We start from the raw sequence: 17,746 nt of genomic DNA, 5'->3' as shown, positions 1-17,746 counted from the left end.
GTTATTTTCAAGCTTGGTTTATGTTGAATTTGTTGCAATTACTTTATATTGAATGATTGATTAAAATCATATACTTGAGAGAAATCGATTCCACAATTACCTAGATGGAGATTCTTGTGTCATTTTAGTAGCTTAATGATAAGGATATGTTTTTAGCATCTTGATGTTGAAAGGATTATATAGTATCTGAGGATTCATGAACTTATATTGAAAGGATTGTATAGTATTTGAGGATTCGTGGACTTACATTGACCTGAGTGTGGACAGTTAGAAAAGAAATGTACCTTCCCTTACATTAATGGAGTTTTTTTCTAACTCTTTTGACTTGGTAAAAAATACCTCTTAACATATATCAATGTATGTAGAGAGAGAGAGAGAGAGAGAGAGAGAGAGAGAGAGAGAGAGAGAGAGAGAGAGAGAGAGAGAGAGAGAGAGAGAGAGAGAGAGAGAGACCATTTCTCGATTTGTGCGTGTCATCCTTACGCAGGGGCCATGCTAAACTTCTCTGTATCGTTCCAATTTTATCAGATGTCCTTGAATTTTATCTTTAGTGAGGGAAAGCTAATACATCACCTGGCGGCCATGTGGCCATTTGTAAAGTAATTTTGGTAATATATCTTCTATTACGAAAGGAGAGAGAGAGAGAGAGAGAGAGAGAGAGAGAGAGAGAGAGAGAGAGAGAGAGAGAGAGAGAGAGAGAGAGAGAGAGAGAGAGAATCTCCTTAATCAAGTTGTTTCTGATGTTGAGATGTGATATCACTAAAGGACAAAATATTAGATTAAGGAGGAGAGCTCCTCACTAAACAGCGCATGATGCATGTAAAGTTGTGATTCAAGTTGCGTCCTAAATTTGAAGGGCTTATATATACTCAAGGCATTTATCATTTGGAAATTAGGTCCTTTGTTTAAAGACCACACACTCTTTATTAGTCCTCAAACCCCCCACATTTAGTGTACATTTTGTGTGTGAGGTTTTTGCACATGTTGTGCTTTTATTACTACGCACACTAGTGGTCCCTCCACCCACCCCCTTAACATTGATGGCGATGGATTGAACCCATGCCCTAAAGTTGGAAGTGAGCATTCTACAAAAGTACATGTGTATTTATCTAGAGAAAAGAACATGTCAGCTCTAGATTCTTCAAAATGCAAGAAGAGACATTGGCCACCAAAAATTAGCTTAAACTTATAATTTTTCAAGGTACCGTGCTACATTTGGGGGACTTGGGAATTCTTCTTGAAAACTAAGGGATCTCAAGGAAAGTGACTAATAACCCTCCTCGGACGAGGCTCTTTCTACTAGAAAAGACGGGCCAAGTTGGTTTGAAACCGTTTTTGAAGCTAAGTTTTGGTGCCCCACCCAAATTGTCGGTTGTGGGGGGGACCTTGGAAAATTTGGGGATCCCCCTCCCCCTCCCCCTGCCCTCCCCCCCCCCCTTTTTTATTTTCATGGACGAAGAGTCTCCCCCGTCCATTGCGTACCCAAACGCGCTTTTTCGCGTGAGTGGCCGTAGATATGTAAAGGCCTAGGTGTCCCACATTTTGATGTGAAAAGGCCCTATGAAAAGGCAAAAGGCAAAAGGCAACTGAAAAAGGGGCGTACATTTGCCCGGACAATTTTATAAACAGACACCGTTATTTACCAACCCCTCCTTTTCTGGCTTTAATAAAAGCGGGCAGTTTAATGTTTGAACGGCCGACGGGCAGGCCAAATTTGATCGGAGGGGCCCAATATGAACTCTTCCAGGCCGTTCGGCAGATGTGAAACCGTGGGGCCCGGTCAAGTCTTAAAAACGGGGCCGACAAACCATCTTGTCATTCACTGTTTCAAGATTCTTTATCGTTGTATTTGGCACAAAACTAAAAATAGTCTCTAATTCCTTCAAGCCACCATAAAAAATATGAAGACCTTTAGCCATAAAACTAAAAATAGTCTCTAATTCCTTCAAGCCACCATAAAAAATATGAAGACCTTTATCCATAAAACTAAAAATAGTATCTAATTCCTAAAAAATATGAAGACCTTTGAGCCTCTCCTTAAGCCTTTTTTTTTCTTTTTCCAAAACATCTGAATTATCTAGACATCTAGCTTCTTTTCCTTCACTTTCATCTAAAAGGCATCCCTCTTATATGTGTTTGCGTTGCATTCCAAGAACAACCCTTCATAATAAGAAATTTATTGGGAATTTGGGACTACGACTCCCCCTCCTATGCACGAGTCATATCCTCCCACGACCATGGTTACACCCCTTCCAATTTGGTAGCTCTAGATCATTTGAGTCCAAAAATTCATAGGTATTCTTAACATAAATCCTGAAGGCATTCTTATAAGAAATGAATTAACACTCATCCACCTCACCTAACTTCTTAGAAGCACTCCCCTCTTGTACTATGTGCTTCCCATTCCGCACATCCTCAGGAAGAACCCCTAAATTTATAGGGAGATTTGTTGATTGGCTTGCCAGCCTTCCCTTGGTCAGGGGAGGGGGGCCCAAGGATGTCGAGGGGTTACTTTGAGTTTTCCCATCCTTCATAATCTTCAGAGTGTCATGTTTCTCATTTAGCCTTTAACATCCTTCACCCCCTTTCTCCTTTCGTGGTTGTTGCCCATTCCTCTAACTTCCCATGACCACTTTTTAGAAGTAAGAGGTTTCCTATATTCTTTTTCTTAACTCTTTGACCTTCACTTTATTTCATGTTTTTCTTTCCATTGTCTCTAGCAATGCTTTTGCAGTCCTATATTCTCTTGCTTAACTCTTTGACCTTCACTTTATTTCATGCTTTTCTTTCCATTGTCTCTAGCAATGCTTTTGCAGACATACATTCCTTGGGCAAAATGACCAAACTTGCCATAGTGAAAAGCAAGCCTGAAACTAGGACCTCTCTATTTCCAAGTGTCACAAACCTTGTTGTTGGGACCCCTTACCAAGCAAGGCAATGCATTGCACATAGGGGGGTCTACAAAGTAGCATGGCAAGGTCCCCAATGGAAGACCATATCCAAAGAGGTAGATCTATAATGTCCACCCACACAAGGAAGTCCTTGGCCAATCCTTTAGAGATACCAAAGCATGGATCCCAAGGTAAAACATGGATAAAGATCCTCCTAAAGAATAGAGTAGTCTTAATTGTTAGCTTTTGGCACCCAATTGGAGCATGTTAATGCACAACTAGCTATCGTTGTTGCATGCTAGCACTTTCCAAAACCTTTATGGAAACAAGGACATAGATTGCTTGCATCCCCTTGAATGCTATAAGTGGCAATCTCCCCCTTACAAACATCTCAGTGTCATACATCCTCACAACCATTTGCTTTTCCTTTGGCCTAAAGGGAAGGCTTCTTCCCACATATGTGACCCTTAATTCCACTCCTATTTTAGTGGTTAACAAAACATTTAGATGTCTTTAACTCTAGAAAAACTAGCCATTGGCTCATGGGCAATGGGGTTTGAGGGAATGATGATATTATCACAACAACGCCAAGTTACTCATCCTTCTTTGCTAGCCAAAGTTGCTTAGCTTACTATACCACTCACTATAGCATTACCAAAGTTTCTTAGCTCACTATATCATTACCAAAGGATTATTAGCTAGCTTTTAGTTTAAAGTTATAAATCCTCTCTTTAGTTCATAGCCTACTTACATGCCTTCTCACTAGTATCATCTAGTAGGCCGATTAACCACCTCACCCTTTTAGCACCTTAGTGCATCTATGTAAAGAATCCTCTTCTCTTCCCTCCACTATGCCAAATTCACTTGATTGTGACCCATCTAGCTCTTAAATCCCTCCACTTGAGCCTACTTGTGCATATATCATGCCAATTCATGCTTGCACTTACCTCTTGGTCTTGAGCTCACATAAGGAAGAGGATGTCTTGGAGTTCGGCTTGGAGTTACTCTTCCTTATGTGAGAAATGCCATAGCTACTAGGGTAGTTTTTGTTGATCGAGGCTTGGAAACTTTTCCTTTCATGAAGTAAGGCTCTTAAGCCCTTTCATGCATGAGAAGCACCTAGGGTAGTGTTCTTTTATCAAGGCCTAGTAAATTTCTTTTTGTGGAGTAAGTCTCTTAAGCCCTTTTGTGCATGCTTAAAAGTCATCCTTTTAGTACCAATCAAGCTCTAAGTTAAGAAAAAGCTCTTTCTTTTTTATGGAGTAAGTCTCTTAACCCTTTTCATCATGCATGCTTAAAAGTGATCCTTTTAGTACCAATCAAGCTCTAAGTTGCAAAAAGTAGAGTGGTGTAAGAGAAGGCTCCTTTGAAGGAGGTATTGGCTCCTTTTCTAAATCTTAAAGCTCTTTGGGTGCGCAAATCTTTGGGCCAAGTACTACAATACGAGCATTCTTCTTAGACCCCATTCTCTTCATTATCCTCTCAAGAGATCTGTCATCACTTGGGATGTTTGGTAGATCAACAAGAACACTGCAATTTTAAGTTTGAGCAAGATTGGAAGTTATACAATTTCAAAATGCTATTTTAAGTAGAGAAAGACTAGAAGTTATACAATTTCAAAATGGTCTTACAAGCACACACTATAGTGCCCTCTCTCTCTCTCTCTCTCTCTCTCTCTCTCTCTCTCTCACACACACACACACACACACACACACACACACACACACACACACACACACACACATTTGAGGCATCTATGGGCTTGTACTTGATGGAGATTTGTTGTCATCCTTTGGCAAGGTAACACTAGGGAGTCATAGTGAGGTGGACACAAACCCTCATCATAGAATTTTTTAGTTCCCATCAGGCCTCACCCCAAGAGATCTAGAGCCTTACTAGATGTAGATATAAGACATCTAAGATACCATAGGGATGTTTGTACCACCATAGGAGGTGAGCATTACTACAATAATAATGTACACCATTTAGGAGGAGGACAAGCTTTGACACTCTTTTTTGTATGCACAATCTCACATAGTACATGGGCCCGTTTTATTTGGTAGATGTTTATTTTTGGCATGTTTTCTAACCTCTAGTTATTTATGGATCATATGTACTTACTTTTGGTCTCATAGACCCTATAGATATTTAATACAATCTCTCTCTCTCTCTCTCTCTCACACACATATATTTGTGAATTCTCTCTCTCTCTCTCTCTCTCTCTCTCACACACACACACACACACACACACACACACACACACACACACACATTCATAATAGCTCTTTCAAGCACAATGTTATATTGAATCTCTCTCTCTCTCTCTCTCTTTGGTAAAAAACCATAACGTTTAATTGAAAGTAATAGAATACTAGAATTGCGACAAAGTGAAATGTTAGTGCGCTTAGATGATTTTGGTGGCCAACTCATCAATCCAGAGTATATGAACATGGTGTTGTTCAAACAAAACTCCAAAGTAAGAAAGTGAAACACGTGTGTAGCACTCATTAAAAACCCCTAGACACAAGTGATCTAGGTAAAACTTGATGAGTCCATATAAAACTTGGAAACCATTCAATAAAATCCACCAAAACAACTAGATCAACTAACCCATGATAGAATTTGTCTTAGGCTTAGGAAATTAAGCGTAGTCCACACTTAAACATTCCACCAAATCTATCTTATGGCATTCCAAACCTATATTTTTCTAGAAAATTTTTAGCAATTAGATTTGCCAAAATACCATTGATATTTCAAAAATACCAATTTCTAAGATTTTTAAAAATAATTTCTAGAATATTCCTAGTTTCTCTTGAGAATCCCATCGTCCAAAAAATTTCCATTTCCACTCGACAATTCTCAAATTCAATAAAAATTTACAAATGGTACCCCGAGCTCAAATCAATCTTAGAGAAGTACTTTTCATCCTTAAGTTTGTCAAGAATATCATGCACATGAGGTATTGGAAATCCATTCTTGATGGTGATCTTGTTGAGATCATGATAGTCAATGCACATACGGAATGTTCCATCTTTCTTTTTCACCAAGAGTGTGGGTGAAGAAAATGGTGATTGACTTGGTTTAATCCATCCCGTGTCCACAAGTTCTTTGATTTTCCTTGCAACTTCATCTTTTTCCACCTTAGATACTATTATGTGCACATTATATGTGCATATACTAGGAGGCTAACCCACATTATATGCACATTATATGTGCATACTAGGAGGCTAACCCACATTAGGCTTGTGAGAATGGGAGAATGAGAACAAGCTCTAGTGGAGCATGGGTTAGGGCTAACCTTAAGGGTTGAGGTTAGGGTCAGGCATCCAAGGGTCACACATGGGAAATGGAGAGTCAAGAGTCACTTGAGGGCCCTCCTATATAATAGGGACATGGGGCACACTCAAGGGATGTCCTCTTGGGTAGAACATGGTATCTACTCTCTTGCCATTTCACAATAGAGCTATGTGCTACTGGAATGATGTCATATCTCTTGGTGGTATGGGACACCAAGGTAAGGTATGTGGTACTTCGTTGTATTTATGTGTACACCCTTGGGCTCGGCGAGGTGGTTGGGTGGATGAGTTTATGTCTGGTTTATACATGTTTATGTATGATGATAATCTAGAGAGATCTTAGGGTTTTAACAGTGGTATCAGAGCAATCTCTAGTTAATTTTTGTTGTTTTTTCTTTCTTATTTCAATTTTTAGCATTTTTCAAAGTAAATTCTAATATTTACTAAATAAAAATTTTATTTTGTTGGTTCATTTTGGTTATTATGCACGTGGATCATTGATATGGCTGTTGAAATGCGTGTTTCTTCTATTCAATGGACGAATCGACGTTACGGGGGAATTTCGTGAGTTCAATGCTATTTTTCTTTTTTTTTTGTTTAAAATAAGCATTTATGGAATTTTTACCAAAATACCACATATTTTACAACGGATATTCTTGGTAGAATGAATTCCCTGAATTTCTATAAAATTTTTAGAAATTTTTAGAGCATTTTTATGGTTTAGAGTGTATTTTTAATGCATTTTGGCGGGTTTTCCTCGGAAATGCTATCAATTTTCTGCCAAGTTTCTGTTGAAATGCAGTATGGGGTAGCCAATTGATGCATTGGGTTCTCTCCCGTGTGCGTAAAATTCTTTCCTTCTATTTCTCTCTCCCACGTGTATGAACGCCTCTTAGAAGGCATAGTTTGATTAAACATTAATCATAATTAAATTATAATTATGATTAAGGAAGGTTTAATTAAAATTTTAATCAACCTCCTCTGTTGTGTTAACAGAGAAGGAGGGAAAGAAGGAATGGAGAAGACGGGGAGGAGAGAGGAGCTCTCCTCCTCTCTCTCTTACAAATTGCAAGCGTGGGGGGGGGGGAGTTTGCGTTGCACGTCACCAGGCGAAAAAGCCCCCTCCATAAAATCTTTTTTTTAAAGCTTTAAATTTAAAGCTTATAAAAAAGCTTTAAAATATTTAAAAAAAATAGTTTTTTAAAAGCTTTTCAAAACTTTTCAAAAAAAGCTTGAAAAAAAAAGAGAAAAAGAGATTTGAAAAAAAAATCTCTGAAAATTCTTTCTTGGAGCCCTTTGGCTTTCTAATTTTTGAGAAACCTCTTGACCTTCCGAATTTCGGGGATCTTTTGACCTTTCGGATTCTGGGAACTCTTGACTTTTCACATTCTAATTTTCTTTTTGTCTTTTCATTTTTTTGAAACTGTTGGCTTTCCGTATTCTGGGAAGACCATTGGGATTCTGAATTTTTTGGACCGTTCGTATTCTAATGCATTCGAGATAAATTAAAAATTTCAAAAAATTTCTAGAAATTAGTGGACAATTAGAAAAAAGTTATTTTTAATTTTTTGGAAAATCTGGGATTGGTGATTGGCATGTGGTCATTCAAATTCCTTTAAAAATCTATTTTTACCTAGAAAAATAGAAAATCCATTAAATGGTTGGCCCAACAAATTCGAGGGCCTTGTGGAAGTAAGCCCTAGATGAACTGAATTCTCACAACATTTCTATTATAATGGTTAATGTTGGTCCAACAAATCCAAAGAGTCTCAAGCAAGAAATTTGCATGAGTTACAACACTATCACACTAGAGAGAAGTTGCATGAGTTACAACAACGTCACACTAGAGAGAAGTGTATCTACCACTATGTGCTGACCCTCACCTGTGCTCAACCCAAAAACAAAAACCTAGCTCCCTAAAGTTCCTTGTTGGTATTTCCTTTTATTGACTTATCCCTAGTCTTGGGTTTTATTGGCTTAGGTAGTAGTAGCCTTTGGGCTTGCTAATGTAGTTTTGATATATTACAAGCTCTATTGAGATGTAAACTTTTGATAGACGATACTTTTTATAAAAAAAACAATGACCATTTATGGCGTCCTAGCTATCACCATAAATGATCAACCAACAACAACCGTTAAATAATCCCTATAAATTAAGTCATTGGTTATATCCCTTTATTTCAGCATACCTAATAAAATTCATACATAAGAAATCAAGAAATAAATCAACCTATGAAGGAATCTTAAAAAACACCACATCCTTTGATGAACTTGCCATGGCGTGCTCATTGTATGTGCTTCGACACTTTGCATCTTCCTTGTACTCTAAATCCATGTAAGAAGGTGATGGAGTTGCCCCCAAATCATCTAGGCACAAAGGGTAATAGAAAACAAGTATGCATGTTGGTAGCATGGTATTTGTGAATGAACGCATCATTTTTTTGTATGCATAAATTATTATATTTAAAGCACCTACTACTAGTTAAACACATTGTTAGATATTAAATAAGGAACCTCTTATAAATGGTCATATTTTAAGTGCACCTATTTAATAAAGGGTCATGTTCACTCAAGTGATAGGCTATAATTGTTTTGTTTTCAATCAATCCCCAAGGGTAGTGGTGGGATCAACCACTTCCTAGTCTCTAGAGTAGCTTGGGCGACTAGTGGAATGCCTAGATTTCAAATTCTACCAAGCTAAAGAGGATTAAAACAAGTATGCACTCCATTATTGAAATAACTCATTATGATAATTGTATTAATATTCTCCCTCATAAATGAGAGTGGGAAGGTACATCCTTTTATAGCTCAAGAGAGAATTTCATGTAAAACCTCCAAGTGGCACGTAGCATGCCATCATCTAAACAGGCTCATGTGGCTTCATGACATCACACAAGATACATCATCCATTATATCATTCTCATTCATTTACATGCCATTTCATCTAAAGTTCATGTGGCTTCATGACACCACTCAAGTAACACATCCATTATCAGATATTTCTATCTTTTCCACATTTTTTCATTCATTTACATTCACTAAATTCAATCATTTGAGCACATTTTACCATACATTTTTTAGAGAACCCTTGCCTCCATACAGTTCCATACATTTGTTAGCCCCCCTTCATCAAAATTGGAACAACTTGCCTCAAACTCCCACAATATCTCAATACTTTCTATTTGGAGATGCATCCTTAAACACTATTATCGACTAGAGATGGCATTGCAAACTTGACTTGGTTAAAATAGTATGGCTTCTAGTCATGGGCAGCATCCATGCTAGTACTTGACCCACTCTAATCACGTGTAGTGGCTAGAGGCAAACCAAAGGCCACATTACACCTCAAATTGTTCTCTCTGTGTGATAGAGATAGATCTCTTGTGTCTTGTTTAAATATACTACATTAGTTTTACAATCTTTCCCACGATCCATTACATACGCTTTTGACCAGTTATTGGGGGGGGGCAGCACATACATAAAATTTACCACTTCCTATTAACAAGGAATACCAGTTGAAACATATCATCCACATTTTTTATTAAGTAAAAATAAATTGTTAGTGATGTTTCTAAGGGTGAGTTTATGATGCCTAGGATGTCAATGATGATGTTGTTGAATGATGAAGATAATGTCAACATGAAATTACATGATGCATGCATCAAGAATGCCTATGAAAGGTGCTCATATTCCCAATAATCTCATGACCATGAAGAGATTTTCACCATAATTCCACAAGTTGTTGTCTATTAACAACGAATACCAGTTGAAACATCTCATCCACATTTTTTATTAAGTAAAAATAAATTGTTAGTGATGTTTCTAAGGGTGAGTTTATGATGCCCATGTCAATGATGATGTTGTTGAATGATGAAGATAATGTCAACATGAAATTACATGATGCATGCATCAAGAATGCCTATGAAAGGTGCTCATATTCCCAATAATCTCATGACCATGAAGAGATTTTCACCATAATTCCACAAGTTGTTGTCTATCCTTTTTAATACATATGCATCCCACTTAAATAGTGATTAATGAAGATAAACATTAATAGTTGTCTTTCCTTTCCATTTAATGCATATGCATCTCACTTATTTATTAAATAGTGATAAATGATATGCATCTCACTTAAATAACGATATGCATCTCACTTAAATAGTAATAAATGATATGCATCTCACTTAGATAGTGATAGATGATATGCATCTCACTTAAATAGTGATAGATGATATGCATCCAACTCACTTAAATAACGATATGCATTTCACCATTACTCGAGAAATTGTTATCTATCCTTTTTGATTGCATATGCATACCACTTTAATAGTGATAAATGATAAGCCTCTCACTTAAATAATGATATGCATTTCCCCATTATTCCACAAGTTGTTGTCTATCCTTTTTAATGCATATGCATTCATACTGATAAATGATAAGCTTTAAAAGTTGTCGTTCCTTAATGCATATGTGTCTCACTTAAATAGTGATAAATGATACACCGTATTTAATTTTAATGCATTTACCACTTTAGTAGTGATAAATGACACACCTTATTTAATTTTAATGCATTTACCACTTTAGTAGTGATGAATGATATGCCTTGATAAATTTTAGTTGAAGGTTCTTACCATAGACCACAAGGCAAAGAACACTAAGGAATGTGGTTAGGGTTTCTTCTCAAAAAAGGATTATCATCTATAAGAGGCCGCTACTATGTGTTAGCACCCAGTGATATTGCTCAAAGAAAGTGCCACCATGGTGGAGATGCTAAGCTGCTCTAGCCATCAATTTGGTCTTTCTTTATAGTTAATACAATCAAACTTAATGCATTAATAATTTCCCCACGAATGAGAGCAAGAAGTCACATCCTTTCATAGCTCTAGAGACCATCTCATGCAAAACCTCAAAGTGACATCTTGCATGCCATGTGCACCTTGCTTGAGGGGCTTCATCCTTTCATAGCTCTAGAGACCATCTCATGCAAAACCTCAAAGTGACATCTTGCATGCCATGTGTACCTTGCTGAAGTGGCTTCATGATGTCACTGAAGTTACAACATCAACTGCATCATTGGGAATCTCTGTCCCTTTCACTTTTTTCACCCATTTGTAGCAAATTCAATGAATCTTTGAGTAAATTACACATTTCGTACATTTGGAGAACCCTTGTCTCTCCTTAATCAACGGATTTTGAATTCGGGAGAATGACTTTCCTCCTGTCACCACGGTGACAAACCATGCATGCAAAAATGCCAAGTGGGTGGCTCCTACATGGCCACAAGCCTATCCAAGCATGGCTGTAAGCTCGGCAAAAAGGGTAACTGTATTAGTTGTATTAAAAAAACATTGAATCTAAAATCATCTAAAATCACCTAGTTTGTTGGCATTACAAGTTCTATATGGGAAGTTTCTCAGCTAGAGGAAACATGGTCACATCTCTAACAATGTGTTTTGAGCTAAGCTGGTGCATGTGGGGCAAGGTCATGGACATTGATTTTGGGTGTCTATGATATAAACCCTCTACATTATATATACATATGACACACTCTCTCTCTCTCTCTCACTAACACACACACACACACACACACACACACACACACAAAAACAAGGTCCATGATATAACCCCTCTACCCTATATATATACACACACACGCACATCTCTTTCTCTCTCTCTCTCTCTCTCTCTCTCTCTCTCTCACACACACACACACACACACACACACACAATGTAAATAGCAAATAGACAATCTTCTTTAATGAGACTCGTATAAATAGTAAATATAAACAATTACCACAAGACGTTATAACGTTTACCCATTTCTAAACCTTTATTGAATCAGTATTTGCCACACTACATGCGATCAGAGCTTGTCCTAGTCTTCCCGTGCTTCTGTTCTGTCCTCTTCCTCTCCTTTCTTCATCAGTTCCGTTTCCTTTTTGTGTAAAGTCGTTTTCATAATAAGGATTCTTTCTCCTCTCATCATTATTGAATAGAGGCTCATATCAACTCATGGGTCCGTTGCGTGTATCAATCTTTGGCCAGCTTATTAGTATTCTTGATCTCTTAATCACCCCTCCATGGCATTCCACTCCTTATTAATCTTTCATAACTTTGAGTTAATCTCATGTTAATCCAAGTCTAATCGCTATCACTGTAAAATTGCTGCTCCTGTTTTCAAATAATGTGAGCTCTCACGGTGGATAATTAATGGCTAGATTTACCTTAGCCCAGGTGGTTAATATCCCCCAGAAGGCTTCAGAGATTGCCTCAGTGAAGCCCGGGACTACTTATGCAGGCTTTCAACGCAAAGGGCAAGCTTGGTACCGTTTAATTTGTTTCAATTTATGCACAGAAAAGATGTTTACCTGGGAAATTTACATGATCTAACAGCTAGAAATTTGGCAGGTTCTGCACTACTGGCCTCCCAAGTGATATCATTGTTGAGGTTGATGAGATGATATTCCACCTTCACAAGGTATAGATTATGCTGCAAATGCTATGCTGTTGGTCAAGGAGTAGTACTTTCAAATTATGAGGAATTACGAAGTTTATACTTAGATAATCCTAAACCTTGTATACTAATTATGATCCAATTGATGTTTGCAGTTCCCCTTGATATCCAGAAGTGGGAACCTCTCAAAGCTTGTGGCAGAGGCAACCACATAATGATTCCTAATTACTAATTATGAGGAATTAGGAATCATTATATGGTTTATACTTAGATAATCATAAACCTTGTATGACTAATTGTGATCCAATTGATGTATGCAGTTCCCCTTGATATCCAGAAGTGGGAAGCTCTCAAAGCTTGTGGCAGAGGCAACCTTTAGTGATGAAAAAGATGATGATGGAAATGAGTCCGACCATGTGTGCCAAATCCAATTGCAGCATGTGTGCCGAATCCGATTGCAAGGGATGCCGGGTGGACCCGAAGCTTTCGAGCTGGTGGTGAAATTCTGCTACGGAGTCAAGGTGGAGCTCATGGCCACCAACGTGGCAGCATTAAGATGTGCAGCAGAATATCTACACATGACAGAAGAATATGGAGAGAAAAACCTTATAGCCCTCACAGAGAGCTTCCTTAACAATGTCATCATAAGAAGCTGGCAGGACTCTGTGAGAGCCCTCAAAAGCTGTGAATCTTTGCTCCCTCAGGCAGAAGAGCTCTCCATAGTGAAGAAGTGTGTGGACTCTATCGCCCTCAAGGCATGCACTGACCCGAGCCTCTTCGGCTGGCCAATGATGAAGTGCTCCTTGCAAAGCCCTGATGGAACATTGCTATGGAATGGTATCAGCACAGGTGCAAGGCCGAAGAATTCGATGGTGAATTGGTGGTATGAGGATGTATCAGTCCTTAACTTGCCCCTTTTCAAGTGTGTCATAGGTTCCATGGAGGAGAAAGGATTGAAAACTGAGACCATTGCTGGTGCATTGATGTACTATGCCAAGAAGTCGATACCTGGGCTTAACCGAAGGCAAGTGGGCAGCGGCGGGGTGACTAGGGGGTCAGTTTCCGGCCGTTCTGTTGCGCCATGTGGTGCTGAGCAGCTATTCTTTCTAGAGACAATTGAGAGCCTTTTGCCATTAGAGGAAGGGGTCATACCAACTAGATTCTTGTTTGGCTTTCTCAAAATTGCTATGATTTTGAATGCAAGCATGGCTTGCAGAGAAAATTTGGAGAAAAGGGCTGGTGCACAGTTGGAGCAAGCAACCCTAGATGATCTTCTCATCCCAACCTACTCTCACTCCGTGGAAACTCTTTATGATGTGGATTGTGTACAAAGAACAGTGCAGCATTTTTTGGGCTCTGAGAAGGCTCTTTCGATGGGCGGTGATGCCACCTCGCATGATAATCAAGCTCAGCTCATAGTGGCTTCCTCCTCATCTGCAACGAGCCCTCTGACGATGGTGGCGAAGCTGTTGGACGCGTACTTAGCCGAAATCGCACCGGATGTTAACCTCAAACTTGCCAAGTTCCAAGCCTTAGGGGAGGCATTGCCTCACCATGCAAGGGTGTTGGATGATGGCATGTATAGGGCCATTGACATCTTTCTCAAGGTGGGCAAATCAAAGATCTGTGTTTACCATGAGCTATGTGCATGTTATTGGATTGAGATGCCAATGGTGGGTAGATAAGGTGAACAAGTGTGCTTATAAGTATAATTAGGATGTTTAATGGTGGGTCAGGAGCCTTAATCTTTCACTAATTAAGGGGATGAGAGCAGTATGGAGCTTAGCTTGTGTTGTGGTGTGATGCAGGCACACTCTTGGATGAATGAGGAGGAGAGGGAAGGACTGTGCAATATGATGGACTGCCAGAAACTGACGCTGGAGGCCTGCACTCACGCGGCGCAAAACGAGAGGTTGCCGCTGAGGGTGGTGGTGCAGGTGCTCTTTCTGGAGCACTCGCAGCTGCGCGCCGCCATTGTGGGCTTCTTGGAGGGCAGAACATCACGCCCCTCGACCGCCACCCCGCATGAGGCCGGCTCCGCAGAAGCTTCCGCAACTCGCCCAACGAATCCCCGCGTCCCCACCCACGAGAACCAGAGCCTCCGCCTTGACCTCGCGGGTCTCCGACGTCGCGTCGCCGAGCTCGAGCGCGAATGCACCCGTTTACGCCGCCGCCTCCGCCACAAAGCCGCTAGCTGGGCCTCCGTTTCCACCAAGCTCGGCTGCCGCTCTGTTCACGACATCTCTGATATATCTGGGCCCCTCCGCTACGTGTCGCCCGCGAGCGCCGCTGCTCCCGCCTGCGTTGCCTCCAACCAACCGCCAGGCGGCCTTCCGACACACCTCTCCTCCTCTCCTACCCCCTATCGCCACCGTCGCTCCTCCGCTACAGCACCCGCTTGAAAATAATCAATTTTTTTTTATTTTTTACTCAAGGGACACCTTCATGTGTAATCGATTCTTAATTTTGCCTAGGATTATGACGAGCATGTCCCCACCACTAGAGACATATGCATAACTCTTTTCAAGAGTTTGAGTGCCAAACACTCGAAATTTTTGCATGCTTGGAAGTTTCTAAGCATCTGGGTAGTGATGTTGAGACGTAAATGATAACCACACAATATATCGTGCGGAGAGACATCATCTGGGTCATCTGTAGCAAAAGCACCGACAACATGCGGGTCATCAGTGGCAAAAGCACCAACAACATGGGGTCTTCTACCCTTGGGAGAAGATTGGTGCTTCATTGGTCTTAAATCTAGCAAAGGGATTTGATAGATGATTCTTTTGGTCAAACAGGGAGGAGAAATTAAGGAAGTAGTTTCTTGATTGTTAAGATTTACTAAAGTAATTCTTTAAAACAAAAGCATTAAAGTTGAGATAATGAGCTAAGAAGTACCTTGCCCTTTGGAAGTAAGATGATATTCCATGCCCTTGTTGAGATCAAAGTTGAGTTTGCACATGAATTTCCTCATATTCTTCTTTGGGTTGATTAATAAGGACTATAAGATTAAAGAACCTTACCATGGCGATAATATTCAAACCTAACACTTGTATATATTCCAATTGTGCCTTAAATGCACGAAGTTGGATGGCTCAAACAATGAAACGGTATATGCCACATGTCAACGAAGTTGGATGGCTCAAACAATGAAAGGGTATATGTCACATGTGGGTCCTTTGTTTCATGGCCTTGAATTACTAGGAAGTCCACCTTCTCTTGATTGGCATCAAGTATGTGGCCTCGACTCTCCTTAGTTGGTGCCTACTAACATAGAAGTTCTAATACTCCTTTATCATGTAGTTGGAGGACCATGGTCTCCTCCATAATGATCTCCATAGCATGTGGGTAGGTAAGTAGGAAATTAAGGCCCAAGAAAGCAATATGTAAAAAGTCAATGCCTAATGTTACATGGCATTAAGGTCCATGGACATGGAATTCACAGCCATAGGCATATAATGGAGGTTCAATCAATGCAAGGGATAGGGACGTAAGTGTTTCTTTTATGAAGGAAACATTTGAAGTGTGAGGGCCTAAGAGATGCTATAAGCGTCAGTATTTATCCATCACTATAAGCATCGTTGTGAGTGACGCTTTAGCGGCGTTAGCGGATACAAATTCTTTTGGGGTTTATCCGCAATCTCCTCCATTTTAATTTATCCCTTTATGTGATAAACACTTTTTAAGTGTATCAATTTTTATTTAGTAGACATTACAAAGTACATCTTCAACAATATTAACATCACAAATTAAGAAGAACAAAGACAAGTTCATGTATAAAATTCAGAAAGGTAGTTTTCATTGATCCAAAATTGCTATTACAAAATTATCGTGAAAGCAAGTTACTATAGACAAAGAAAAGAGCTAAAAGAAGCCAATCGCAGCTACCATTATAGACAAAGAAAAGAGCTAAAAGAAGCCAATCGCAGCTACCATTGTCATCGTCCTCGTCATCCTCCTCCTCCTCGTCTATAGACTCGTCTTTTTCTTCTTCTTCTCCTATACTACATAAGATAAAGTCTATAATAAACTAGATAAACATTTGAAAGTTACTTAAACAAGTAATCATTCTATATTACATAGGATTAAGCCTATGATAAACTAGATAAACATTTAAACAAAGTAATTATGAAAAGTAAAAGAGGAAATTAAATGATTGGGACAATAGCATCATAGCTTAATTGGACTTCGTGTAGACGCAACCAATCAAATGTGTCAATTATGCCATAGTGATATGTGTGGTCATACTCCTCACAAGTAGGCGGTCCATCAACAACTCTTTCCTACATTACAATACATGCATATAAATAAAGCAAATAATATTCCTACTCTCCTAACTCCATAGATGCATGCATCACCAAGATTATTAAGGCTATTTTCAATGCAGCCAATACCACATGCATATACGGAGTCACCCACACGCGATCAAGGTCAGCTATAGCTGCTTGAATTTGGAAAGACATCTCAACAAACCCATCTAAGGGAATCCATAAACAATAGAAAACATGGGAATTAAATTGCAAGTATTTCTCCTCATAACATCAGACTTAGAGTGACTCTCAAAGTTGTTCGTGAATCCCTCTCATAGGTTATCCGAGAGAGTGTGTGGAATATCTTTGCTCCACCCTCAGTTCCTTCCATAATTAATCCCACACCTTCTAGGGATACTCCCATGGGTAGTGCCACCCTTAGGTTATTATGCACTCATGCACCCATTCCCAGAGGTATATCTGAGAGAGTGTGGAATATCTACCCTCAGTTCCTTCCACAGTTAATCCCACACCTTCTAGGGGTACTCGCATGGGCAATGCCACCCTTGGGTTATTATGCACTCATGCACCGGTGTTTCCAATCTCCACTTGACTGCATCTTCTCGTATAGGTTGTTGTTTTTGAGATTAAGTCATTTTTATGCTCATATTGAAGTTCTTGCTCAAGACGTCGAAGTTGTTACTCCATGGTTAGCTTTGGCATTGGAGAATTTGAGAAATCACCATCTTCAACTCGATCATCTTGAGTGTTGGCCATGATGATGAATTTACTTGGGGCTCACGAAAAATGAGAAAAATGCCAAAAATCTTTGGAAAAGCCTTGGAAATGTTGATG

The 17,746-nt window shown here is 39.4% G+C and overlaps 1 protein-coding gene and 1 non-coding gene across 2 annotated transcripts; one reads left to right on the top strand and one right to left on the bottom strand.

Moving 5' to 3' along the window:
* Positions 1 to 441: 441 nt before the first annotated feature.
* LOC147626937 (U6 spliceosomal RNA) lies at positions 442 to 546 on the bottom strand. The gene has a single exon (XR_015268545.1). It is a non-coding gene; the product is annotated as a U6 spliceosomal RNA (small nuclear RNA).
* Positions 547 to 12,127: 11,581 nt separating this feature from the next.
* LOC147626936 (BTB/POZ domain-containing protein At1g30440-like) lies at positions 12,128 to 15,158 on the top strand. The gene is made up of 4 exons (XM_086815489.1): positions 12,128 to 12,510; positions 12,596 to 12,665; positions 12,962 to 14,248; positions 14,450 to 15,158. The coding sequence occupies exons 1-4, from the start codon at positions 12,398 to 12,400 to the stop codon at positions 15,041 to 15,043; spliced, it is 2,064 nt and encodes a 687-aa protein (XP_086671615.1). The 5' UTR covers positions 12,128 to 12,397; the 3' UTR covers positions 15,044 to 15,158.
* The last annotated feature ends 2,588 nt before the right edge of the window (positions 15,159 to 17,746 follow it).

This window comes from Cibotium barometz, chromosome 21 (genome assembly GCF_041138505.1).
Source record: "Cibotium barometz isolate CiBa-2024 chromosome 21, ASM4113850v1, whole genome shotgun sequence".
NCBI classification, from domain to species: domain Eukaryota; kingdom Viridiplantae; phylum Streptophyta; class Polypodiopsida; order Cyatheales; family Cibotiaceae; genus Cibotium; species Cibotium barometz.
The sequence above is the reverse complement of the archived record's forward strand: the minus strand, read 5'-3'. Positions and strand labels throughout refer to the sequence as shown.

Excerpts from the sequence above, each read along its gene's own strand:
- LOC147626936 (XM_086815489.1), top strand. The coding sequence starts at position 12,398 with ATGGCTAGATTTACCTTAGCCCAGGTGGTTAATATCCCCCAGAAGGCT. Across the intron at positions 12,666-12,961 it reads TGATATTCCACCTTCACAAG|TTCCCCTTGATATCCAGAAG; the intron begins GTATAGATTATG and ends TGATGTATGCAG. Across the intron at positions 14,249-14,449 it reads CCATTGACATCTTTCTCAAG|GCACACTCTTGGATGAATGA; the intron begins GTGGGCAAATCA and ends GGTGTGATGCAG.